Source organism: Dasypus novemcinctus, chromosome 11 (assembly GCF_030445035.2).
Source record: "Dasypus novemcinctus isolate mDasNov1 chromosome 11, mDasNov1.1.hap2, whole genome shotgun sequence".
Classification (NCBI taxonomy): domain Eukaryota; kingdom Metazoa; phylum Chordata; class Mammalia; order Cingulata; family Dasypodidae; genus Dasypus; species Dasypus novemcinctus.
Genome location: NC_080683.1, coordinates 11,361,461 through 11,387,667, shown reverse-complemented (window position 1 = coordinate 11,387,667; position 26,207 = coordinate 11,361,461). Strand labels below are relative to the sequence as shown.

General features: G+C 59.0%; 1 protein-coding gene across 1 annotated transcript in view; it reads left to right on the top strand.

Annotated features, from left to right (window-relative positions):
• KCNK5 (potassium two pore domain channel subfamily K member 5) overlaps positions 1-25,780 on the top strand; it is a 35,191-nt gene extending 9,411 nt beyond the window's left edge. The window contains exons 2-5 of the mRNA XM_058306676.1: positions 19,741-19,852; positions 20,286-20,452; positions 20,676-20,844; positions 23,066-25,780. Coding sequence (XP_058162659.1) covers positions 19,741-19,852; positions 20,286-20,452; positions 20,676-20,844; positions 23,066-23,922 — 1,305 coding nt within the window. The 3' untranslated portion in view covers positions 23,923-25,780. The remainder of the gene's footprint in view (positions 1-19,740; positions 19,853-20,285; positions 20,453-20,675; positions 20,845-23,065) is intronic.
• Positions 25,781-26,207: the final 427 nt, after the last annotated feature.

Below are 26,207 nucleotides of genomic sequence, written 5' to 3'. Positions count from 1 at the left end.
TGCTCAGAGCATGTCTCTCGGGCCCCAGTGTGGCACTTCGGGCTGGAAGTCCCATCAGTTGGGGACAGCTGCCAAGCCTCTTGCAAGGTCAAAGCTGTTACCTGGGTGGGTTAAGCTGGCCCACGAATCTGGCCCACCGACTTGTAGGTTCTGGTTGGGGGGCAGGGGGACTTCCATTATCAAAATTTACTCTAACGTCCCCCTTCAAGCCAGGGGGGGTGAGACCCTGTGCCCTGGTGGTCAAGGACAGGAGTTCAGGTCCCTCCTGGGGTCCAGTGCCACCAGTCCCTGCCTTTACAGATTCTTTCATCTGAAAATGAACTGAGTATACCAGCCTCGTGGGGGAGGACAGATCCCAGGAGATGATGGGTGTGTGGAAAGCTCAGTGCTGCTTCCCGCTCCCAGGTGATCTAAAAAACCAGCTTGTTGTCTTCTCCCCTTTGATGAGTAACTTTACAGAATAAAGAGCTCCCTATATCTGGGTCTCTTTAACTCCGGGAACCCCCTTCGCTTTTCCAGTTCTCCTTGCCTCTTGTTTCATAACCTTTCCCGTACTCCTTTCCCCTGCAGTTATTAAGGCCCATTGGGTGGGATGTGGACTTGGCCCAGTGGTTAGGGCGTCCGTCTACCACATGGGAGGTCCACGGTTCAAACCCCGGGCCTCCTTGACCCATGTGCAGCTGGCCATGCGCAGTGCTGATGCATGCGAGGAGTGCCCTGCCACGCAGGAGTGTCCCCCGCGTAGGGGAGCCCCACGGGCAAGGAGTGCGCCCCGTAGGGAGAGCCGCCCAGCTCAAAAGAGAGTGCAGCCTGCCCAGGAATGGCGCCACGCACACACACGGAGAGCTGACACACAAGATGACACAACAAAAAGAAACATAGATTCCCGGTGCCACTGATAAGGATAGAAGTGGTCACAGAAAAACACAGTGAATGGACACAGAGAGCAGACAACTTGGGGGGGGGGGGAATAAATAAAAAAATAAAACTTTAAAAAAAACAAGACCCATTGGTCACGGGGGGCATACAGCAGGTCAGCACTGGTGCTGGGGGGAGCCTGGCTGTCAGGGAGCCGTGGTTTTGGCTTTCAAGGAACTTGAGACAGCACAAACATCCAGTGTCTCCTTCAGGAGATGTTTCCTAAGCACATACTTTGTGCCCAGGCCTGTTTGAGGACTGCTGCTAAGAGAAGGAGCCCCGGGGCTGCCTCTTGAGGAATGTCCGCAGACCACGTACTGCGGAAGCCAAGACGTGCTGGGGAGGGAAACACCACCCCCCTGCCCCTTCCTTTTGGAAATGGTTGTTTAATCTTCAGAGCCAGAGGGGCAGGCGGAAGGCCGGGCTGTTTGCAGGGGAGAAGGCTGCCTTCCTAGCCGATGCCTCCTCCGGCAGGGCAGAGCCTGCCTCGGGCTTTTTCCACGCTTGGCCCTCCCCAAGGGGAGAGGCAGAGGTGCTTGCAGGGTGTTTGCAGGGTGTCCTGCAGCACGTGGGTGACGGCACCCAGTCCTCTAAGAAGTTTGCAGGGTTCCAGGCTTTGCACCCCCGCGTGCTCCCTGCCCTTGGACCTCTGCGGCTTTTCATCTGAAGACGGGCCTTCCTGTAAGTCTCTGAGCGTAGCTCTGAGGTCTCGCCATCCCATTCGCTAACTGGGAAAGCTAAGGCCCGGTGCAGAGGCCTGAGTAACCTGGGACAGGAGCTGTCTCTGGAACCCAGTTCTGGCAGATGCTGTGCTGCTCTTCCAGATCCAGGCTACGTGCCTTCCTTCCCCGAGCCGTTTCTAGTGTTTTGGGGTGCAGAGCACTTACTTTACTTGTATGAGACTGTTAGGCCTGCCTGGTTTCCTGTTCCTGCAGTCTGCTGGTGCATTCTTTTGGGATAAGAGGCAAACGTTGAAACTGGCAAAGCGGATGTTCAGAAAGGAGGATGATTCCTGGGGTTGCCCACAGCTTCGGGCAGAACTGATCTGATGCCTCCCTGCTCCGCAAGGAGGCTCCCCATCACAGGGCCCCACTGCCCGTGTGTCTGCACCCCAGGAGCTCTTGGTCGGCTTCTCCAGAGCATGTGTTCTAGGCAGGCAGGGGTGACTGATGAGAGAGGAGGGCCGTGCTCTGGGCACCTCTCCTGGCAGTGAATTGTGAAATGGAGGCTGCAGGGAGCTTCATGGTTGTCTAACTGGCTCTCCTTTACAGCCCTGGAGCCCAGGCCCAGACTTTGGAAGGTTATGTAACTTGCCCAAGGTCACTCTGCTCATTCTAGGCGGGGAAATGCAATAAAGGAGCAATTAAGAACATGCGACAATTAGGGAAGGCTTCTTGGAAGCAGGGGCAGCGCCTCCTTGTCACCTCCACGTGACAGTTGGAGTGGTCAAGGTCAGATCATGTCCCGGGCCCCCAGTGCAGAAAACCCTCACGCAGCTTCTCTTTGCCCTCAGAGTAAGAGCCAAAGACCTCACCGTGTTCCCAAGTGATTTGGACTCTCAACCTCGCCTGTTCCTGGACCCTGATCCCATTCAGCCTCAATGCACAGGAGCTTCAGAGATCATCTCTTAACCTGGGAGGAGGGGCATTCTGCAACCCTACACACTCCTAGCGAGAATTCAACTTCTAACAAAGATATGGAGGCTTATAACCACTTACAAATTACTTTGGGAAGTGTAGGGAAGGGGAGACATAGGAACAGCCAGAAAAAGCAGAAGTCACTGCAGCTGAGACCTACTGAACGCCCGCCACGTGCCGGGCATGCGCTAGAGCCTTTACAAGAGCCATCTCTTTCACTCCCCGACAATCACGAGAGGTCAGCACTGCGGGCAGCCCCGTTTAGCGGCTGAGGCAGAGAGAGGTTAAATAACTTAGGTCGCACAGCTAGCTAGGGGTTTGAAGCCAAGCCTCCTGAGTCCCGAGTCAGAACTCTGCAGAATTGCTTTGTAGTTAGACCCTCAAGTGGCCGCAATTAGCACCAGTCTCATTGATCTCACAGGGCGATAAGCCAGTCGGCTTGGGACTGCTCTTTCTACTTCTTGTGCACTGAATCAGCACCCAGTAAGGGCCCAGTGCCTGCTTGCTGGTGCGTGCAGCCTGGTGGGCCCCAACTCCAAAGTGCCGCTGCTTTCCGACCACATTGACCATATATAGGGTTGTTTGCCCTTTGGGTGTTAGAGGTTTAAAACAGGAAAGCCTGGGTTATGTCATTGGACACCACAGCTCAGAATTGGGGCCGACAGCTCTGACCCCTCCCCAGCCCCGGTCCCCCATCTCCCCATCCTTAAAGACCTCACAAGCCCCTGGTGCTTGTCCACCACTCCCACCCCCTCCCCTTCAGCAAGTGTGAGGTCTGAAGACCCAAACTGGGAGCCCCCAAGAAAGAATGCCGGAACTCGAGAGGGTGACACAGTTGCCTCTGGGCTGTGGGGCTTCTCTCTGGGCTCTTTCTGGGACCTGCCATTTCCCCTGAGCTTAAACCTAGCCTTGTGGCAGGTCCCCCACCTGGCTTCCCAGTCCTTGCAGGATCGGGAGGAAGGAGCTTCAGTCGTTCTCCGAGGGCATAAGGACAGCTCAGCTAGTGCCTGCATGCTGGGGACAGAGATAGGTTTTTTTGCAGCATGCTGAAGACCCCGGGGTGGGCCCTTTGTGGAACTGAACAGTTTATCTTGGCTCGGGTGTTCCTTGTGTCGAATGCAAGGTTCTCGATCCTCCCATGCCCCCGGGTGCGGGGCGGAGGTGGGCATCTGCTCGTCGGTCTCGTCCCTGTCCCTTCCCTGTCGCTCCTGTTCGCTCCTGTTCAAATAAAACTCGCCTCCCGGGTCGTGGAATGCATCCTGACAGTGTTAGCTTTGGAAGGGAGCCCTTCCCTTCTCAGCATCCCTCCCTGCCTTGGGAGGGGCGGGTGGCAGGGCCGCTGCTCTCTGACGGGGATAAGCGCTGAGTGGACTAAGTGGGGCAGGCTGAAGCCGGAGTGTCTTGTCAGCACCCCCTGGGGCAGCAGGAAAAGGGAGGGTGTCCTGATTATCAGCTTTTCAGCGCCTCACCTCCCCCAGCTCCCGGGCCTCGGGACCTAACGAACGGGCCCAGTGTGTTGGCCTTGCCCCCGTTTGAAGGACTAGAAGACAGCGCTGGGGTCCGGGCCTGGCCGTGCTGTGACTAGGCCCCGTGGTTCTCTCTGAACATTGGGAGGGCCACCTGAGTGCCCAGTGACGGCTGGAGGGCTATGGAACTAAGGGGGAAACGCAGGCATCAGCTCAGCCTTTGAGGTGGGCTGGGGGCCATAGCAAATTGGGGGCAAACGGGGTGTCACCAGGCAGTGTATGTGAAAGGTTCCAGGGGAGGCTGAGCATTTTTAGGATCCTCAGGGGCTTAAGGAAGAAAAGTTGCTGTAGGCTGGAGCTGTGAGGGAGGCTCCCTGACCCTAGGACTGGGCAGCTGCCCTCCTTTGAGCCCCATCGACCTCTGCGTTCCACCCCCACTCCCCTGCCAGCACACATTGACATCAGTTGATATTGATCTGTCTGCAGACCAGCCCCACCACGCCCCCTGCAGTTTCTCGAGGTCAAGGCCCTCAACTTGTGCCCCATTGGATCCCAAATCTAGCACCATGTAATAGGGTAATTATTAATGAATGCCCTGAAAGGCAAAGCTGTATTTCCTCTCTCTCCCTTCAGCCTCTCTCCCACCAGTCTCCAAACCCAAAGACAGCCTTCCTTTGCCTTTCAGATGGGTCCTCCAATCTGGGATCCACTTCTAGCCCTAGCCCTCCAAGTTGGGGCCCTGCCTGGCCAGATTCTCCCCCCAGGAAGTGCCCTAGAACTGACCCCCACCTCCGCCCCTCCCCTGTGCAGTACCCTCCTGGCTGGAGACAGTCATTGCTGTTTGGACAGGTCGATAGGTGCACCAGCCTCCCTCTAGGTGCGTGTCTGTCTAGAGCCAGGGCCGGCTCTCTGGGGTGGAGTCCGGGCAGCTTTGGGGTCATGGGAGCCATTTTTTGGGTGTAGCTCTAGAAGGTTCCCTGCTGAGGATTTAGGGTGCACGAGCTCAGACTTGGCACACCGTCTGTTTTCAGAATGCCCCGAGGTGGGGTGAGAGCTGCTTGTGGTCAAATGCCCCATCTCCATCCACGGTGTGTTGGGGTCATCATATACACGTCTTAGGATTTCCCCTCGACTCTGAACTTCCTGTCCCACACACCTGCCTGCTCTGCACACACAACAGTGTCATCATCGCATGTGGATTGACTTGATGGGCTCTAGCCTGGGGGGAGGGAAACCCTCAGGCAGGCTGGGACAGGGACCCCAGCCTGCTGAGCTGCCCTAGGCCCACAGTGGGGGTGGGGTTTCAGGGTGTTTCAATCTGGTGTTTCTTGAAGTGGGTTTGAAGTGTGAGCCAAAGCAGCGAGGCTCAAGTGAGAGGGTATGTTCTTGCTGTTAGCATCGAGACATAGAAACTCAATTTAAAAACAGAAGCTAGGCAGAGCTGCGTTGGGAAGGCAGGATTATTGATTACTTTTTCTTTCTCTGCCTCCCCAGTTTTCTATAATGCAGTTATATTGTTGCTATAACAAGTTTTTAAAAATTTTAAGGGCAAAATATATGACTATATCATTAGCCCCTTCTACACTGGTTATTTTTACTATGAGATACACAAAGCCAAATAAAGACGTTTTTAACAGCATACTCTGAAGCTAGTATGAACTGTTTGATCCTTAAATTATATTTTTTTAAAGATTTACTTTATTTACACACACATCCCCTCCTCATTGTTTGCAGTCGCTGTCTGCTGTCTGTGTCCGTTTGCTGTGTGCTCTCAGTGTCTGCTTGTCTTCTCCTTAGGAGGCACCAGGAACCAGGGACCGCCCGTGTGGAAGAGAAGTGCTCAATCACCCGAGCCACCTCAGCTCCCTGATGTGTTGTGTTTCTTATTGTCTTTCCTCTTTGTGTCTCTTTTGGTGTGTCTTCTTGTTGCATCAGCTCACCACACCTGCCGGTGGTACCAGCTCACCTTCTCCTGGAGACACTGGGAACTGAACCTGGGAGCTTCCTTGTAGTAGGTGGAAGCCCAGTCGCTTGAGCCACATCCACTTCCCCAGTTAGAATGTTTTTGTTATTGTTGTTTTGTAATTTAGCTGCCAGAGTAGGAACTTCCTGGGAGCAGTGCTGTTGATCACTTTGAAGGGAAGGGCTTCAGAGACTGGGGGAACCAGGGAGACTTGGGTCTACACACGGGACAGTTCAGCGGCACACACAGGCTGACAGTTACCAGGAGAGAGTGTAGTTCCCTGAAGAAGCCTGGTAGAGCCCCAGCTGGCTATTCCTCGTGCTGGAATTAGTGTCCTCTGCAAGAAAAGGCTTCTCCAGAGGCCCATGGGCAAGGACTGCCCTGGCCCCCCTGTGCGCCTCGCCCAGCCTTCCAGGTTAGCAGCCGACACAAAAAGGCAGGATTTGAAACAGCGCAGCACTGTGTCTGATTCAGTCAGGAAGGTGCTGGGGAAGGCAGCGCCAGGTTTGGATGAGCTGCGGGCACCGGGGAGCCATGACCCGTCTAGAGGGGCATCTGGCTAGGACCTGGTTGTTAAGACTCTGTTCCACTATGTACCTGCACGGGCTGTTTGATTTTACATCATTAAATATTTTGCTAGTTATTGTGTAAATTTAAATTTACTAAAATGAAAATTCGGTTCCCCAGTCACACGTGGCTTGTGGCCGCCATATTGGACTGCACAGACACGGAACTCGTTGAGGGTTCTCCTGGGCAGCATGTGAGTCCAGGTAGGGGTCTGCTGAGGTTTGTGGTGTCACGCTGGTCCCCAGTCAGATTTCCTTCCTGCCCTCGGGCGGGAGAGGGGAGGCCTGGCGCGGCAGCCTTGGAGTGAGCGCGGGTGGGTGGCACGGGCTTACGGGAGGGTACTAGGACGACGCTCAGGAGCAGGGCTTCCCTGGCCCCCCACCGGGAAACTCGCAAGCTCGACAACTCTGTGACGAAAGTGAGAGCCTGAGCGTCCCCTTGGGGTAGAAGGTCCCAGGCGTGGGCCCGTGTAACGCTGTGAATCGCGTGGTAGAGGACCGACTGGCTAACAGCACAAACACAGGCGCGTTCTCCCGGGAACTAGAACAAACGGGCAATGCTAACACATCGTGTGAATGGTAGGGGGTGTGTGGAAAAACATGCCCACCGCCCGCCACGGGCCACGGAGAGCGGTATCGGTCTGACGATGGTGTCCCATCATAATCTGTAACAGATGTTCCACAACAGCGTAAGGTGTCGGTGGAGGGGCGCCGTGTGCGAATTCCGAGCCGAGCGCGTGATGGTGTGGTAAGCTGACAGCCTCTCTAATACAAAAATAAAAACGACATAAAACCACTGCCCTTGTGAAGAAGCGGAGACTGTGTCGATGAGGCACGGTCCTCGGTTTTTTTCCTTGTGTTTCGCAACGGGTGGCGTCTCAGAGTCAAGATTCTCTCGTGTGTGTCGGGAGAGTTTCCATTTCCTGTTGCCCAGCCTGCCTGATCCTAGGCCCGCGGGCTGGGGTGCACCTCCCACCCCCCGCGCAGCCTTTCGGCGCTAGGACGCTTGGCTGTACTTTTCCGTACCTTCAGCACAAAAGAGCCCTGTGTTCTAAAACCCGGTCACGTCCCGCTGTCCCGTCTGCTGGGCGTGGGAGGTGGGCAGGGGGCACCCACGCAGGGTGGGGAAGGTGGGCGCAGCCGTACCTGGTCCGCCCGCCGCCTTCCTGACGGGTGGGCACAGCGGTCACGGGGCGCCAGCCTCTTCTGTCAAGCGCCGCCCCCTCCCCTCTTCCACACTGTTTGGGAATCCTCTTTCTATTTTATTCCTGTGAGGTCCAAATGGGGATTTGGGAAGGGACCTTGGCCCCTGGAACAGCTGGTGTGGGCAGAGATTTGTGCCTGTATCTGGGCACCTGGGGCGTGATTGTGGGGAATTGGTCTCGGCTGTTACCCCTAATTGCTATTTGTTTTTCCTGTGGGGTCTATGTCTGTGATTTGGGGGCTGACGAGGTAGGAGGCCTCCCACCCCACAAAGAATACCGTCCGTCCCAGGATGCCGGTGCTGGTTTGCCGGTGGTTTCGTGTGCGATTTATTCCAGAGAGGATGGAAACCAGCTGTTGTCCGTCTCCAGCCGGAGACTGCCCCAGAGGAAATGGGTTTGGACCGCAGCCGGAGGGATTTGGGTTAGAGTCGGACACAATAATAAGGATTTGGGGACAGGTGGTTGGCCCCCCCAGGAGAACCCTGCAGGGAGCTGTGAGAGGAATTGGGGCAGGACCCTGCAGGGAGGCAGAGGTGGATGAGGACGTGGTCTTTGGACAAATCGAGAAGACGTTCTTGGACAAATCCCTCCGGTACCAGGTTTGGGTAAGAAGGGGTCGTTTGTAAACAGGAAGTGCCCTTATTTCACTGGAGAAGAGAAACTCAGCTGTCCCACCCCTGCTGCAGGATTATCACCCCTGTCCAGAGCCCCTTAGGGCTTGTATTATTATTATTTAAATTAATGAAGAGGTTTGCAGTTTAGCCACCTGTCATCTTAAATTATAATACATGGGTAGGCCTCTTCTCCCTTATCGTTGGAACCCCAGTCCTCAAGGATGAGTGGCTCTTTTTTTTTAAATTGGGGTAAGCATATACAACATAATTTTTTTTTCAAAGGAGATACTGGGGATCGAACCTGGGACCTCGTACATGTGACACATGCACTCAACCACTGAGCTAGTCCCCATCTCCTATAACATAAAATTTTCCATTCTAGCGGCTTTCAAGTATGTAATTCCAGAAAACAGTTTGGGCTTACTTATCACCCTGAGCTGCCAGCCACAGGCAGAGGGAGCGGGGAAGGAGGCAAGAGTAGGTGGCGGGGGTGCTTTCCTGGGGGGCAGTTTGCAGGGGGCCTGGGGCGTTCCGAGGGGCAAGAGGTGGGCTGAGGGTGTCAGCACAGCCCTTCTCTAGGGCACAGGTGTAACCTGGAGGAAAGCAAGTGGCAGGGCCCAGTGGCAGGTTTTGTCCCATGGAGGCAGAAGCCTGGGGTGGCGGTGTTGGGGGGTGCCTTGGTGGGGGGGGCAGGCAACTGTGTCCAGCGCAGCAGAGCTGGGAGCCCCTGGGGCGCAAAGGAGCACTTTGTGGAGCAGCGCTCTTCCTTCTCATGCCGGGGAAAGCAAGAGAGCAGGGGCAGGTGTCAGAAGACCTGCGGCCTCCCTGCGACCTCCCCATCCCTGCCCACCTGCTTCCCTCCTCCCTCTGGAATTTGAACCGTTCTAAAGTCCACGTAGGAGCTGACTCACCAGGGGCTAGCACCTCCGGGGGCTTGGACCTTGCAGGGGGGCGGGGAGGGGCAAAGGCACTGGAGCATGGAAAGCACAAAGCTTGGCAGGGCTGCCCGCCTTCTCCAGCAGAGGCAGAGTCCACGTGAACCCGACGCTGGCACCCACAGCCGTGTCTCGTGCCCCCCAGTTTGGAAGTAAAACGGGGAAGACTTGGGAGTGCTGGGGTGCCCCGGGAGGATTGGGTGGCGCAGGCATGCATCTTGAAGACACATTCATTCGTTCGTTCATTCATTCAGCACAGATTGCTAGATCTCCTTCTACTGCCAGTTCTGTGCTGGGGACTGTGGGTTAGGGGATGAGAGAGTCCTTTGCCTTCAGAGCTCACGATCCCGTCCAGGGAAATGAATTGTAAGCCAGATGAGCAGGTGCCTAACCGAGTGCCTTGTAGGAACAAAGAGGGATGGGAGTGGGACAGGTGTTTATTGTTTGAGATTGCATGGTAGGCAAGGCATCTTGAGGAGGCGAGGTGCGAAGGGAAATCTGACTGAAGCAAGAGAGGGAGAGCTAACGGGGGACCCCGAGCAAAGGGGCTTTGCGCAGGAGGCCTGCAGAGCCACGATGGGTGCTGTCCCTGGCTTTCTGCGGGTGGTAGACGGTGAAGGTGGGGTGTTGCCAGCTTTCCCCTTTGTTGCAGTTCTGGAGACCACGTGCAGCAGGCACCATCCTTAGCATGGAGCTCCCTCCCGAGGCCCCCTGTTATGCTAAGCGACGACATCCACTCTGATTTCCTCCCCGGTGCCCGTGGTCAGAGCACACCCTGTGTAATCCTTACCGCAGCCCGATGACGCCGTGATGCCCCCATTTTCCAGATACAGAAACCAAGTTTCAGAGGGGGCGATAGCTTTGCCCCGAGAGGCTCTGCTGCAGAGCCAGGGCCTCTCCCCTCGGCCTCTGCGCAGGGAGGGTCTCACACCTGACGGTTATCGTTTCTCTCGGTGGTATTTTGAAGGGGGTTGAGCATCCCAGCCTGGGTTGTGCAGGCCGCCATCCAGACGGGCAGGACGCTGGCCTCCCGGCGAGCTAGATCATCGTCAGCCGGGGAGGGAGAGACGGCAAGTCAGCAGTTCCTGTGCCCTCCTTTGTGGACCGCTGGAGGCTGCTGTTAGAAACCTTGGGTGGCTGGTACTTCCCGTGTTAGCGCCTTACCCCACCGCAAGCTCGGTGCAAATCCAAGGCACCGCCAGGCCTGGGGGTGGGGAGGCGGGGAGCCTCGGCATATGCTTCTAACCCCAAATGACATGGGCCGGGTGACATCCGTGCATGTGGCTGCACAGCCCTCAGATCGCTCACCCGCCACCCGTGTCTACCTGCCCACTTTCCTCCTCTGCTCTGGCTGGCACTTCTCAGGCCAGTCCCAGGGTGGGGGGTGCATGGTCCGGTAGTTCAGTGGTGAGAACCCTTGGCGGGCGTCCGGGGCCTCTGGCTGGTTCTCCTCTGCGTGGTCATCAGCCTGCGGTGGGACTTGAGCCGCGCCCCTGGCCTCTGTGATTGGTTTCCTGTAACCCGGGCATCCCGTCCATTTCAGTCTGTCCTCCTTACAGGAGCTTGTGTCTTCAGTGCGGTTGTGGCCGGGGGAGTTAAGGGCAGGACAGGTAGGTGATGGGCGCGGGGTGTGGTGGGAAGAGGGGGTGCTGACTCGGGGCTTTCCTTAACCTTGTCCTGGGGGAGGAAAGTGGGGCCCAGGGAGCGTTGTGGGCATCCTGAGGACAGCAAGCCCAGAGTGGAATCCCGCTCCCGAATCCGCCCTGGAGGGCAGCTGCCTGCTGAGCCCAAACCCCCACAGGGGGGGCGGGGACCTGCCCCACCCTGCCCTGCAAGCCCTGGGGTCCTGCTGAATCAACTCCCCTCCTTCAGTTGTCAGATGGGAGACACCTCCGCATCTGTCAGGGCAGGGAGGTGTCAGACCCTCCCAGGAGCTGAATTCTGGGAGGAGGGGAGACCCCAGCACCCCAGATAAGGAACAGATGCCGCCCCAGGACGGGGCCGAGCTCAGCCGCCCCAGAGCAGGGCAGTGCTTGTGAGCTGGGGGTTTGGCTCTTGTCGCCCAGGACTCACTGGGAACCTGCCTTTTAGAAGATGGGAGGGGTAGTGGATTTTGAGAACATGTCTCTGGAGGGTCATCTGGTGTGCGTGTTTGGGGGTGGCGGGGAGAAGGGGGGCCCTTTCCCACTCCAGGGCCAGCTCCCCTCTGTGCGTCCACATACCCAGGGATTTCCAGGCGTCGGCTCAGCGTTCCGGGTGCCTGGGGGACCTGCTGTGGTCCCATCCTGAGCTCACACCCCACCTGCCCCTTCGCTGTTGGTTTTAGCAAACCCCGCAGCCCTCCCAGGCCAGCCTGTCCCCGCAAAGCTCTGCCCTGGGCTTGACTCTCACGGGAGGGGAGGCCGGGCCGCTGGGGGTTACCGCCAGCCGGAGAACAATGGGGCAGGGTCACCTGCCTTGTTTTCTTTGTCTCTCCAGAGCACGGACAGGGCTCCCGGAAGCCCAGAGGTTTCTGCGGAAAGCGCTCACATCTGGCACAGGTGCCTCTGGGCTCTGAAAAGGCTGCTGAGAGATGGCCTGGGAGGGAGGGAGGGAGGGCGTGGGGGAAGCGCAGAAAGGAAACCCAGAGGTGGACCAGGGGGCAGGCGTGTGCATGGGGCTGCCCCGACTCCTCCAGGACACGGGCTGGGAAGGACGGGGTGGGGGGGCAGTTAGGTCCTGCTCCCTAACTGGGAGGAGGGTGCGGCCCGGGCAATGGTTTTCAGGCTTGGATTAGAATCACCTGGGGAGCTTTTAAGCATCCCAGGTCCCCAGTTCCACCCAGACAATTCTTTCTCCCTCTGGGTAGTACCCAAGCATGAGTACTTTTTCAGGTTCATCCAGGCAAACTCAATTCAAAGTTAAGAAGTAGTATGGTGACCCCTCCCGTGTGCAGTAGGTGGGGGGAGTGCAGCACTTCTCACCTTGCCTAATGGGGCTGGTTGCCTGGTTTCTGGGATTTGGGGTCTTCATTTTGATGCAGGGTCACAGTGGGAGAGTGGGGTGGGAGATCTGGGTTTGCACAAAGTCCCACCCATGAGGCGCTTCCTCTCTGGGCTGGGCCGGTGCCCTGGGGAAGGGGGGGCACATTATTTTAAAGACCAATGAGGCGCCACTGTAGCCTCCAGCAGCCCCGGGGAGAAATGGAAGGAAGCAGGAGTGGGCCTGGGAACGGGGCTCCTGGCACACGGGGTGACTCTTGGCCAGCGAGCCGATTTCCCGAAATAAGCAAAGCTGTATTTTCTGGAATGTGGCGTGGAACGGTGGGAGGTCGAGGGAAGCAGGGCGTGTGCCGAACGGAGCCCACAGGTCGTGGCTCCAAGTGGGCAGTGTGACTTTTAGGCAGGCATCACCTACCCAAGGCAGGGACCTTAGGGGTCTTCGACCAAGCTCATCAATTTAAGAAGGAAGTGGGCAAAGAGATTGAACGTTCTTGGAAAATCAAGTGGCAGAGTTGAGCTAGAACTTGGGCTTCAGACCCTGGGCTGACCTCCTTCCACACCAAGTGTTCAACAATTATTTGACCTTCTTTTATTCCCCCAACCCCCTCCCCCCCAATTATAACTCCTACATGTAAGTGTTGGAGCAAACGTGAAAATGCAGATAAGCAAAAAAGAAGTTACCGAAGTTAACCTTCCAACAGCCCCAGCTCTGGTCTCCTGAGACGCCATCTCCTCCCTGGGGAGGGACAGAACGGGGGGAGAGCTGGGCCTGCAGCCCACACTGAGCTCGGGGTGGCACCCACTGGGCCCATAAACTGCAGCTGCCCTCCACGCCACGCCCTGGTCACCTGGGCTGTGGCGGAAGGGTGGAGAGAAAATACCAAGAATTCCTTCAGCGGTGTTCCCATCCTCACTCCTGGAGAGAGCCTTGGGCTGGAAGATGGGAGGCCCCCACTCAGCCCCCTCCTCCATCACCCTCCGGGAAGGCAGGGGCTGCAACTTAGAATCGCTCCCGGAGCTTTGAAAAATCCGAGATCAGCGCAACAGATTGTCTGGGGTGGGGCCCCCACATCAGTATTACATTCCCAGGTGTGTGTTATCTAAAGTCCCTGAGCCTTCATTTCCTCATCTGAAAGTAGTCTCTAATTTCCCCCTCTCCCAGCCCCCCTCCCCCCCAAATAAATCTTTAGGAAATAGTTTGGGTAGTTGGATCAGTCTGAGAGATGGAGAGTGAGAGAGGGAAGGTGGCTGTGGTTTTAAATTCTCTCGTTTGTTTTGGGAATAAGAGAGTTGAGATTGAGAGTATCTGGGCAAACAAGCACTGCCCACCAGCCCCGTGGTCCTCAAACTGTGCTGCAGGGTGACGAAGGGTGCCCCGACACACAGGGTCTGGGGTGTCCCCTCCTCTTTGTTCATGACTTTCAAGAATGTGAGAAACCCTTCTGAACAAGCCCGAGCTGCGCATGCTTGCCTGGGAAGTACCTGGGATGCACTGGCTCATGTCACCTGCTCATCTGTTTCCCTCTGTCCTGCACGGAACTGCCCTACCCCTGTGGGCCTCAACCCCACCCTTGGGCCCCTTCCCTGCGCAGTTCCCTGCTAGAGTCAGATGGACGTATAAACTGATATGGACACGGGGAGAGCAGTGGGCAGGGCCGGTGGCTGGGCGGTCGGCTCTGTCGTGAAACCGTCGTGGCTAGAGGCAGCTGGGAGGGGAACCGGACCACAGGAGCCGCCTGCCACCCTGGCCTCCCCGGAGGAGTGCAGTGGAGGGACCAGTGCCAGGTGTCGCCTCCCCTCTGCTGCCCACCTGCCTGGCTTGGCTGGGTGGGAGCTGGTTGGGGTCTCTGGGAGCCTCTGGGGGGCCTCTTGGTGGTCAGGAGAGGGGGGTTTCTAGGGGATAGGGGCGGGACTTCTTGGATGTGCCTCTGTTTCCCCCTGACCTTCATGCTTTCAACAGAGAATTTTAATCCCCCCCCACACACACACATTTCCCTGCCCCCTGACTCTGGCGCTGATGGCCAATGGCCAGGGAACACCTGCTAAGCCACAGCTCCACCCCCCAACCCCCACAGTGAATTTTTTTGGAAACATCTATTATTGAAGGCCCTGTGTGGCCAAGGAAACAGATCGGATTTGGAATGGAAGGTTTGCGTTGTTAAAGTGGAGAGAGACAGGAACCCAAGGCAGGAGGTGGGCAGAAAATGGGGGGCAGTATCTTCCGATCTGTCCCAGCCAGCCCTGCCCTCCTGCTGCAGGAAACTAACACCTGGTCCTTCCTCTGCTCCGTCCTTCCTCGGCGGAGTTACTTACTCTCCACTCCTCAGTGTCCTTATCTGTAAAATGGGGATATTAATCACAGCAGGCTTAGCTCAGTGCCTGCTATAGGTGCTCCAGGGTCAACTGTGGTTATCTGTGAAATAAGGTCTAGTAGGCCGTGCCCCACCCACCGCAGAAGAGCACGAGGCTTCTCGACACAGCGGAGGACTGTGCACGTAGGAGGATTCGCCTGTTATACCAGGGCCAGGAGGGCCTAGGTGGAATGAAATAAGGATCGACGCGGGGCAGGATGACACAGGAGCTTCGCTCACGCTCCACCGAGAGGCCCCGGGTTGGGTGACGGCTAGAACCGAGGAGGATTCCTAAGGCCGCATCTGGGTGGCGGGAGAGAGGCCTGTGGCTGTGGGAGCTGGAGGCGGGCGGCGCGGCTCTGTGGGTGCCAGGTCGCCTTGACCTCCCCGGGCTGACCCAGACGGCAAAGCCCCGGCCTCAGCCTGCCTCGCTGAGTGCAGGCGGGCGTCCCAGGGTAGGGCGCGCCCCCTCGTCTCGTCGCTGCTGCCCTGAAGCCTTGGGCCGTCGGGGAGGGTGAGGGGTGCCTGGGAGTGGGCTTGTGGGGTCAGGGATGGCTCCTGCCTCCCGGGAGGGCCGGCCAGAAGGGCCGCGCCTGGGTCAGCGGATGGATGGGCTTTAGGGCGCTGTTGCTTCAGCTGGTGGGAGGGAAGGGCTGGAAGTCTGCACGGGCCTCCATCCTGTGCCTTTCTGGGAAAAGGGGAGGGGATGTCAGCAGTGAAGACCCAGCTGGGCCTGGGTTCCAGTCCTGCTTTCCTTTTATTTGTTTATTTTTATTATTATTATTTTATTAGGAGGTACCAGGGATTGAACCTGGGCCCTCATACGTGGGAAGCAGGTGCTAAACCACTGAGCTCCATCTGCTTCCTGCTTCATTGCTTTTACCTTTGTGAACTTGGGCCACTTCCTTAACCTCCCTAAGCCGTAAATTCTCATTTGCTTTGGAAAAAAAAGGCTGCCCCCAGGGTTCCCTCCTCTGCAGCGAAGTCCCCGGGTGTAGAGCACTTATTAGCACAACCCTTGTGCATGGGCAGCCCCCGCAGACCCCAGCTGCTGGCTTAGGAGGGGCCTGGAGGGGGCAGGCTCCTCCGTCCCCAGGCGCGGGCCAGGCCTGGGCTGTGCACAGGCTCCCCGCTCCCACCACTCTGCAGGCTTAGATGGAAAATGAAAATATTGTCTTGTGTGGCTCTGGGAGCCAAGTTAAAGAATCGTGGGCGTGAGCAGGGGCCGCCCCCTCCCGCGAGAGCTGTTTCTCTAACCCGGAGGACAGGACACCTCGTCTGTCAGGGTGTTTGCCTGGCCCCGCCGTGTCCCTCCCCTTCCCCCAGGGGTGACCTCCATCCCGGGTCAGCCCCTCTGTGCTGGGAGACCAGCCTCCGCCTCGTCGGCCCGACCGTCCCCAGGGGGCAGCCGTTCCGGGTCCCCCCGGGACGCCGCTCCCTGAGCGTGGCTTTCCTCGCCTGTCAGTTGAAGCCTGGCAGAGTCAAAGGTGAGCCGGCCAGGTGGTGTGGAGACCCTAGATGTCTCCCCTTAGCGCCGCGCAGAGCTACGCTGGTTTCCAGGCCAGCTGCTTTGGGGGGAGCTGTGAGCAGAGAGTGAGCGTCAGCCAGGGGCGCTGAGGGGGCCCAGGGCCAGTCAGAGCAGTGGAGGGAGGGAGGTGGAGAGTGGCGCACATGGAAAGCTGCCCCAGCCCAGTCCTGCCATTGCACCTCTCTCAGCCTCAGTTTCCCGACCTGACCGGTGGGCATAACCTCAGCCGCTGGATAAGGACCAGCAGTGCTTGCAGCCCCCGGGGACGAGGGGGCCCTGTGGGACACTCCCTTGCCTGCCCTCTCTGGGTGACCACGGAGATAACAGAGGCCCCGGGGAAAGTGGGTGAGGCTGCGGCTCCCTGCTCACCCAGGGCGCCAGGCTGAGGCTGCACGGCTGTCACCCGGAGGGGCGGGCAGCGCAGCCCGCTTCACCTGTCAGAGCCCGCTCCGCTGACCCTTTCAGCCAGCTCTTACATTTGGCATCCCCTTAGCTCATCCCAGATCAGCTCCTAAGTCTCAGACGTCCTTTGTTGAGCCAGTGTTTCCCAGTGGGCATGGTGTTGGCATTGTGCACAGGACTGTCCCGTGACTCGCAGGGCGTTGAGCAGCTCCGACCCCTGCCCACTGGTTGCCAGCAAATCCATCCCCATCATCCAGGAAAGGAAAAGTACGGCGCGGGTAGAGGTTCTGCCTCTTTGCTGTTGGAGCCACGGTGCCGAGAACGGGGCCTGGCACGTACGATGCTGCCGAAGGGACTGTGCGACAATAAAAAACTGCCCTCGGGCGGCATTTCCAAACTCTGTCCAACCACCTTCAGCAACCCCTTCCCCAGCTCTGATGAGTGGTGGTCACCCCTGGCCGACACACTTGCCGTCCTCAGAACTTGATCATTGCTAAGGGCAGCTTGTCCCCTCTTGGCCCTTGGCCCATTAGTGAACAGACGGTGAGAAGTCTGGCACCAGAGTGGGGCAGGTGTGGTCTGACCCGCAGAGAACAATGGGAGCGTTTCGTCCCCAGCCCTGGACGCTGCCACCTGAGACTGTATTGACTTTTCTTTTGGCAGCCACCCTAGCGCTTGTTGGTTCGTGGTCAGCTGACACTCAAGGACTTTTCCCTTGGATCCTATACCTTTCTTTTCCAGTCCAACATGTAAGACTGTGGAATTTAAAAGGACACCTATATCTTGTTAGTTTTGGCCCACTGTCCAGTCCACATGATTTTGAGTCCTGGCACTGCCAGTTGCAATGTGTTCTCCATCTTCCCATCCCATCCTTGTCCTTAATTGTGCAACCTCAGCACATTCGGCCAGTAAACCCTCTGTATCTTCACGGTGGAGTTGATTAAAATATTGAAGGAGCCAGGCCTTTCGCACGATAATGGAGACCTTGATCCAGGTTGATAATGATCAGTACTCCTTAGGGTTGTTTGTCTGCCCGATTAATTCCAGCTTCACCCCATATTTCTCTGTCTTGTCCATATGACTATCTTCAAGCCCATCTGTTAACTGTCTTGCTGAAATCTAGATTGACTCCATTCCATAAAACTTCAAGGCTTTGCAGTCCCTTTGGGAAAGGAGATGCATTTAGCCGAGCATGACTTGTTCTTGGTGAACCTATGCTAGCTTCTAGTGCCCACCACTTCCTTTTCTTTCTTAATGTTCCAAACATCCTGCTGTCCCCATTTAGAAGTCTGCAAGAGCTCAGGTCTGCTCTCCGAGTTTCCAGAGTGCACCCTTTTCCTCATTGTGAAAATCGGAACAGCTGGTCTTTGGAAAGCTTTCCTGTCCTCCCAGGATTCCATGGAGATGGCGGCAGGTAGTGCCACAATCTCATCTCTAGGTTCTTGCTTTCTCAGAGATGCAGCTCCTGCTTCAAGGTGTTCTTGCCGGATTTTCTTCATTTATCTTGGGCTTCAGTCCTCTGACATTTATGTCCAGCTTAAGGTTGATATTTGTGATCACAAAGGTGGAAGTCAAAGGGGAGCCAAGTGAGTGCTTGTGCATTACCTGCCATCTGTTTAACATTAACAGACAGGGGCCTTGTACTTCCTCATTCTCTGGCTTTGAACATAGATTTACGTTTTTAAGCAACGTTTTGGATAATCCTTAGTGTTTTGTTCTAGCTCTCCTGTTCCTGTCGGTATCTGCATGCCCGGGTATCTATCTGCATGCCCTGGTGATCTCACACTTAAATGACCTGATCCGCTAGACAATGAGCTTCCTTAGGGCAGGGCACGTCTCCACCAGAGATTAATCTGATCTTCGCCACTTGCCACTTTCACGGCCCTTCCGAGAAATGCTCCACGAATGTCCTGAGGCGGCAGGGCAATGGGTGGTGTGCTTGACAGACGAGCGCATGTCATCATGGAAAATTCTTTACAGAGTGTGGGTATCCATTTACACGGGCCGCTGCTGCTTCTGCAAACGGCACATTCCATCAACACAACCCACCCTTTTCCTTCTTCCCCACCAAACCTCAGTCATGCATCGGACTGGTTAGAAATACAGGTTTCCCGCCTCCTCTCCCCTTCCGGCCCTCATTCCGTGCCTTCTCCCTGAGTTTCTGGCCGATGGCCCCCCCGGGCCCCTGCTTGCAGGCTGGCCTCTGGAGCCCCTTCTTGTGGGGCTTCCGGAAGCACTGATGCCGCCGTGCTCGTGGGGGTGGGAGTGGATGGGGGGCTGAGCCCAGGAAGGCTCAGGGGGAGGCAGAGGTTGGTCACTTGCAAACAGGTTGGGCCACTCTGTGTCCCGGGGCCTCTCCAGGGGCCGCCCAGTGGACTTCCTAGGTCCAGTGGCCTCTCACCTGCTGGGTGAGGACTGGGAGTTCCTGGGAGCGCTGTTGGGACTGATAGACTGATTTCGAGCCACCCTGAAATGTACACACCACTCTCTGTCCCTGTCCCGACCTGTGAAATAAGCCCAGAGCAGAGGGAGGAGGGAGGGGAGGGGGAGCCTGCAGGGGGAGAGCACAGGTTAGCGTCCCAGGTATGGCAAAAGGAGGGCCAGCTGGTGTAAAACTCCGAGGCCGATCAGGAAGGCGCTGAGCTGCCCTTGCAGGTACCCTGACAGCAGGGTGCAGGGGCGTGGAGGGTCCTCCTGCGTGACGGCTGCCTTCTTTGAGAGGTGGGATAATCCTGTGCAGTGGTTCTCAAAGTGTGTCCCAGGGCCTACAGCATCAGCATGGCCTGGGAACATGTTAGAAATGCACAGTAGCAGGCCCCTCCCCAGGTCTACTGAGTCAGAAACTCTGGGGTTGGGGCCCAGAAGTCTGTTTAACAAGCCTTGCAGGTGGTTCTGATGCATGCTCATAAGCTTGCAAAGCACTGGCCCAGTGGGAGGATGGGCTCTGGAGCCTGGGTGTCAGGGTTCATAGCTTTACCATCTGTGTGACCTTAGGCAAATCACTTAACCTCTCTGATCCTCAGTTTCATCATCTATAAAATTGAGACACTACCACCAATAACTACCACCCTGTGGCTGGGATGATTAAATAAGAATGCTTATGAGGAGTTTCATGCATTAAAAGCACCTCGAAGTGTGGCCTCTGTCTGCCCACCATCCTCTCTCTGTCTCCAGGTAGTATCTGACGCTGCAGGACAGGGTGTGGCCATCACCGGGAACCAGACCTTCAACAACTGGAACTGGCCCAATGCGGTCATTTTCGCAGCCACGGTCATCACCACCATTGGTAAGTCAGCCTGTGTCTGTGCAGGTGGCCCTGCTTCTGGGAGGCACATGCCGTGGCCAGGGTCGCCCTAAAAGGCCCTTGAGGGTACACGCCCCGTGCCCTGGCTCCTGGAACCTCCTGGGCGACCACCTCTGGCAGGCGACCCGCAGTCTGACTGGAGCCTCGCCTGGGGCTTTGGTTACGTTGTCGGTGACTGGCTGCGCCTGGGAGACTGTGTCCGCGAGTCCTGACCTGGCTCCCGGAGCAGACAGCACGGCACGGCCTAATGGCCAGAATCGGGGGCGGAGAGAGAGAAGTGGGGGGTGAAGGGCCGCTCTGAGCCTGGGCCCGTCACCCCCGCTGGGGTCTGTTCCCAACCCCCTGCCCCCCGCCCCACACGTCCCTCCTGCCAAGACGCTTGCTCTGGCCTGAGCCCCCGCCCCTCCTTCCGCAGGCTACGGCAACGTGGCTCCCAAGACCCCGGCGGGGCGGCTCTTCTGCATCTTCTATGGCCTCTTCGGGGTGCCGCTCTGCCTGACCTGGATCAGTGCCCTGGGCAAGTTCTTCGGGGGACGTGCCAAGAGGCTGGGCCAGTTCCTCACCCGGAGAGGCGTGAGCCTGGTACGTCCCGGGGGTGCCGGGCAGAGGCAGGGGGCCGTGGGGCAGGGCGTGGGAGGGTGGGGGGGACCCGGGAACCAGGCAGGGGCGTGAGGACGGGCCCTCGGCCCCTTTTCCCTGGGGGGTGGGCCGCCCAGCCCTCGGGATGTCCCAGCGGGGCTCCCCGAACACCCGCTCGCCGCGGTCTCACCCGCTCACCGCAGTCCCACCCGCTCTCCGCCCCCAGCGGAAGGCTCAGATCACGTGCACGGCCATCTTCATCGTGTGGGGCGTCCTGGTGCACCTGGTGGTGCCGCCCTTCGTGTTCATGGTGACCGAGGAGTGGGACTACATCGAGGGCCTCTACTACTCCTTCATCACCATCTCCACCATCGGCTTCGGCGACTTTGTGGCCGGTGAGTCGCGCCTCTGTCCCCTGGCCTCCGCCTCACCCCCCCCCCACCCCGCTTCTGCTTCTCTCCTCATTCCCACTCAGCCGACCTTCCCTGGGGAGCCCCTGGTAGCTATTTGGTGTCCTGGGCCATTCGCTCACCCACTGGGATCCTCCACTGCCTCTGCCGGTTGCAGGGGAAACTGAGGCATAGAGGCGTTGTGGTTGTCTTGTCTCTTCGTCTTCCTTGGAACGTGGCATCCGCCTTCTGCTTTTCTCACTTGGTGACTCTTCTCTGATCGGTGCTCCCCCATCTTCTCTCCTGTCTCCCCGGCTTGGAATCACGTAGGGCTGGGGGTCGGGGCTTGAGGCAGTGTCCTGCCTATGTGGGTACCCGGAGGGGCCGTGCGCCCAGCCGCGCCGTCCTCGCTGTGGCGGCGCCGCCGCCTCCCACACCTTCCGTGAGAGCCGAAGGATCCGTCCTGGAGGCTTGGCTCGCGGCCCGAAACCGCCCTTGCCGCCACCGGCAGCCTGAGGACAAGGGAGGCCTTCTCCTGCGCAGCCCTGCCCCCTCGGCCTGGCCGCGCCCTCCCGCTCCCTCCCTGCCTGGTCCAGGGAGCGATGAGAGTCTTTGGCCCCTTTGTCTGAAGGCCTGTGGCCCGCATGTCAGTTCTTTGTCCTCTTCCGGACGCCCTGGCTGCGTGGGTCTGGCGTTCGTTTGTCCCCTCCGGGCCTGTCGCCCTGCCCGTTTGACCTCGGCTCCACGCCCTCCCCCTTGCGCTGCCTCATTCTCCCGCTGCCCCAGCCTGAGGACACAGGAATGCGGGAGGAAGGGAGCGGGGCCTGCGAAGACACCGCTGAGCTGGCAAATCTGGGCCTGCTCGTCCTGGGAGATAAACTTAGACCGAGGGACGATTGCCGAACGCCAGAGGCCCAGCGCAGGAATGAGAAGCGCTCTGTACTGGCGAGCGGTGCGGTGCATCTAGTGCCACCATCCCAGACCCCTGGGCCTCAGTTTCCTCATGTGTGAAGTGTGTAAAAATGGCACCTACCGTGTGGTGGAAGATTCAGTGCGTGCCAAGGAGGGCCTGGTGTGTGTGTCGCCCCGCTGCTGGTCAAGAGCCCCAAGCAAGGAGCGCCTCCTGCCTGCTGGCCGGGCTAACCTGAGGAGGGAGGTGTAGTTCCTGTCCTGAGGGACCCCAGGCTGAGCAGGGAGACGGGGTGCAGGCTTACAAAGGGACGTCATAATACAGGTCGATGCGCCTTTAAGTGTAAGTTGCCCTGGAGTGTGCAGAGCAGTGGGTGCTATTGGGGCAGGCTCCCTAGAGCGGGCCTAGGAGAAGGTACGGAGGGTGGGCAGGACCCCCCAGGCCAAGAGAAGAGGGCAGACAGGAGGTCAGACACGAGGAGACTGGACCTTCACGAAGGGCGAAGGGGACTCCAGATGTTCCCAGCAGAATCGCGGCTGCTCTTGGCTTCTGCTGCCTGGGAGCTCCCCTTCTCAGCGGGGAAGGGGGAAGGAAGGGGCGCCTCCCACCGGGTCGCCCCCTCCCCGTTCACTTGTGGCATCACGCCGGGAGGAGGCCACAACCAGGGCCCACCGTGGGGGGTGTCGTTCAGCTCCCCCAGCCACCAGCCTCATTCACGCCAAGCCAGCGAGTGGCCCCAGTTTGGAGCGCTGGCCTGCCTGGCGTGGTTCTCCAGTTTGTACGTAATAGACCTGCAGAGAGGGGCGCACAGAGCCGCCAGGGGCCTGTTTCCTCACCTGCGTGCCGGGCTGTGACATCGCACCCTCAAAGGCCCTTCCCCGTACAGCCCTTCCCCGTACAGCACGCCCCCTGGTCCCTGGAGGTAACTGCTCTCCTGACTGTTTTTAAAACCTTCCAGGGGACTAACTGAGTGAGCTCTGGGTACTCCATCAGGCTGGGAGAGACAGACAGTTACCTGCCTCTGGGAGAGCAGACGGGGGCCAGAGCCGGGCAGGGGCCTGGTGCTGCCGTGCTCTCCTGACTCTATAGATGAAGAGACTGAGGCTCAGGCAGATTTGGGGTCCGGGAACCGGGACGGTCAGCAAGCCCAGGTCCTCCAGGGAGGCGAGGAGTCGGGGGGCAGAAAGGCCCCTCTGCGGGGCCGCGCGCTCCCCTCTGCATCCCGGCACCACGCCTGCCCCCGTGCTGTGCAGCGTTGGCCTCTGCGCGTTTCCAGGCCTGACCCTTTCCCCGCCGTCCTGGCTTCCCGTCCCGCAGGTGTGAACCCCGACGCCAACTACCACGCGCTGTACCGCTACTTCGTGGAGCTCTGGATCTACCTGGGCCTGGCCTGGCTGTCCCTCTTCGTCAACTGGAAGGTGAGCATGTTTGTGGAGGTGCACAAGGCCATCAAGAAGCGGCGGCGGCGGCGGAAGGAGTCCTTCGAGAGCTCCCCGCACTCCCGAAAGGCCCTGCAGGTAGCGGGCGGCGCGGCCTCCAAGGACGTCAACATCTTCGGCTTTCTGTCCAAAAAGGAGGAGACCTACAACGACCTCATCAAGCAGATTGGGAAAAAGGCCCTGAAGACGGGCGGGGAGAGGGCCCCGGGGCCCGGCCCGAGGCTGGCGCCTGAGGGCGGTGGGCTGCCGGCCCTCCCTGCCTCCCTGGAGCCCCTGGTGGGCTACGCCAAGACCCGGGTGCCCAGCCTGGAGGAGGTGTCGCAGACGCTGAGGGCCAAAGGCCACATGTCGAGACCCCCCGGGGAGGAGGCGGGGGCCCCCGCGGACGCGCCCCCCACCGCCGAGGCGTTCCTCAACCAGCTGGAGCGCATCAGCGAGGAGGGCGAGCCGTGGGTGGCGCAGGACTACCACCCGCTCATCTTCCACCGCGTCGGCGGCGTCGCCTTCGCCCGCGAGGAGGCCGGGCTGTCGGACGAGGACACCTCCAAGTCCTCCCTGGAAGACAACCTGGCCGGGGAGGAGAGGCCCCAGGAGGGGGCCGGGGCCGACACGCCCCTGACCGAGATCCCGTCCTCGGACGAGTCCACCTTCACCAGCACGGAGTCGGAGCTCTCCGTGCCTTACGAGCAGCTTCTGAACGAGTACCAGAAGGCCGACGGCCCCAAAGGCACGTGAGCCGGGCGGCTCCCCACCCCGCGCTCCGAGGCTGCTTGCGCCCCTCGCCCCGGGGTGTCCCGTGATGCTCCCGGCGGGGACGTGGCCCTGGAACTGGGAGTGGGGGGCCGGGGGCCTGCCTCGCCGTGCAGCCCCTCCAGCTCGATGCCGCCGATCAGCCGCGGCAGGTGCGGGATGAGGCCCCGGCCTCCCGCCGGACGGGGGCGGGCAACGTCCGTCCCGGGCACGGCTGGTTCTCAGTGGACCTGAGATGGCGCGGGCAGCAGGGCTGGTCCCTTGGGAGTCGGCTGAGAACCTCACACGGTCGTCCCGGGCCAGGAACCTCAGTCGTAGCTCCTGCGTGTTCGGTGAGCTCCTTACGGGTGCCTGGAGCTGAACTAGGCACTTGTGAGCGGGCGAGGGGGGCAGCTTAAGACCTGGTTCCTCCTTTGCCAGCTCCCGGGTGTTCGGGAGGTGCCACCGTGGGGTGGGGAGCTGGGGCGTTTTGGTACCATGGAAGTGGCGGGGCCCAGGGCTGGGGCACACGGTTAACTGCCCCCAGCCCCCCTCCTCTGCCCCCTGGCCCACTACTGCAAACTTCAGTAGGGAAGAGGCTGCCGGGGCGAAGGGGGCGAGGCCACGGGCAGGTGCCGAGACACTCCTGAGACCTGGGGGGCCCAGCGTGTGAGTCCCCCCTTGTTGATCCACTCAGACCGAGCCCAGCCCGTAGCTTGCAGAGTCACTGCGCCCCGTCCCCCAGCACCCCCATCTCAGCCACCCTTTGGCCAAGCGATGGCAGACACAAGACTTTCTCCCTCCCCAGGTAACGGTGGGATGAAGAGAAGGTCACAGAGCAGGGGCCCCTGGAGCCTGGACTCCTGGGGCTGGCAGCCAGGCTGCTGCCAGCGGGAGGCTTGGCTCTGGCTAGTGCTGCCCCCCGACCTCCTGTCTCCCTGTAAAAGCGCACACCCCCTGGCCCCAGGAGCCGGCCCTCCCTGCCCTGCACCCCTGGCTGGCCGCCCACTTCCTGTGCCCAGAACAAGGCCCTCCGGCCAGCCTCCCCGCCAGGCCACGCTGCTCAGCTCCCAAATGGAAGTGGCCACATCTGTGAATGAGCCCCTCCCCCAGCTACTTTTGGGGGGGGGCCGGGGGGATGGTTTTTTTAAGAAAGGAAAGTATGGGGGGGGCAGGTAGAACAAAAGATAATGTGAAAAGCTGCACAGAGACTCTGGGAAGGGCTGGTGGGACGTGCTGCTACCTGAGTTCTTGGTACCCTGCCCAGGGTAGTGTTTTGTTACTGTTTTTAATAAACTGCTGTTTTTACTACACCTGGAATCCGTAGTTGGCTTCAGAGCCAGTGGAGAGAAGAGGAAGTTAAAGAGCAGGGGCTGCCCTGTGTCCACCCCTACCCGCTCAGGCCTTTCTCAGTAACCTTGGCCAAGGTGATAGGGTCAAGACCGGGCAGGGGGCACCGGGCAGCGGGGGGGGGGACATCCATCGCAGGCGACTGGGTGCTGGGCAGGGGGCACCTCATCTCCCTCAGCCCAGTCTCCCCCCTGCTCTATACCTCTGCCCCTCTGCTGTGGGGACCCGGGGGTCAGGGCCCCCCAGCCCCTCTGTGAAGAGGGGCATGGGCTGTGCCCACAGTCCCGTTTAGCCTCTAAGCAACGGTGTGTCTGTCCGGCTGGGGCCGGCAGCGGGGTGGGAAGGGGTCGCCTTGTGTCTTTTCTGTGAACTGTGCCCCACGCGTCTGTGAAGTCCCTCGGCCCACCCGGCCACGTGCAGGCGGCGGTCCTGGAATCACTGTGTATGTTCTGGCACTGATGTCAAGTGTAATTTATTTGAACCATTTTTTTTTTACAATAAAACATGAGGCGGACAGGCCAGCATGGTGTGTGCCGGGGGTGGGGGGAGAAGGGGCTGGTTTGTGGGCTCGGAGGGAGGGGGGAGGACCCGGGAGGGGGTCACCCAAGGAGGAAGGGAAGGCTGAAGGACAGCCTGAGGGCCAAGAGGAGAATTTGGTGGAGCTGGAAGGGAGAAAAGAAAACGAGCAGGGCTGAAGAAATGAGGTGGTCAGGAGCAGGCCTCTGAGGGAGGCCACTGCACAAAGGGGTCAGGAGTCAAGAGGTCAAGGGGAGAGGGGCAGGGGCGATAATGGCAAATTCCCTGCGCTTACCTGTCTGCCAGGCGCTGCTCTAAACTTTTTACACTCAATAACGTGAATGAACTCACTTGACCTTACAGTAACCCTGTGAGGCAGGTATCATACACCCACTTCATAGGTGGGAAAGAGGCACAGAGAGGTT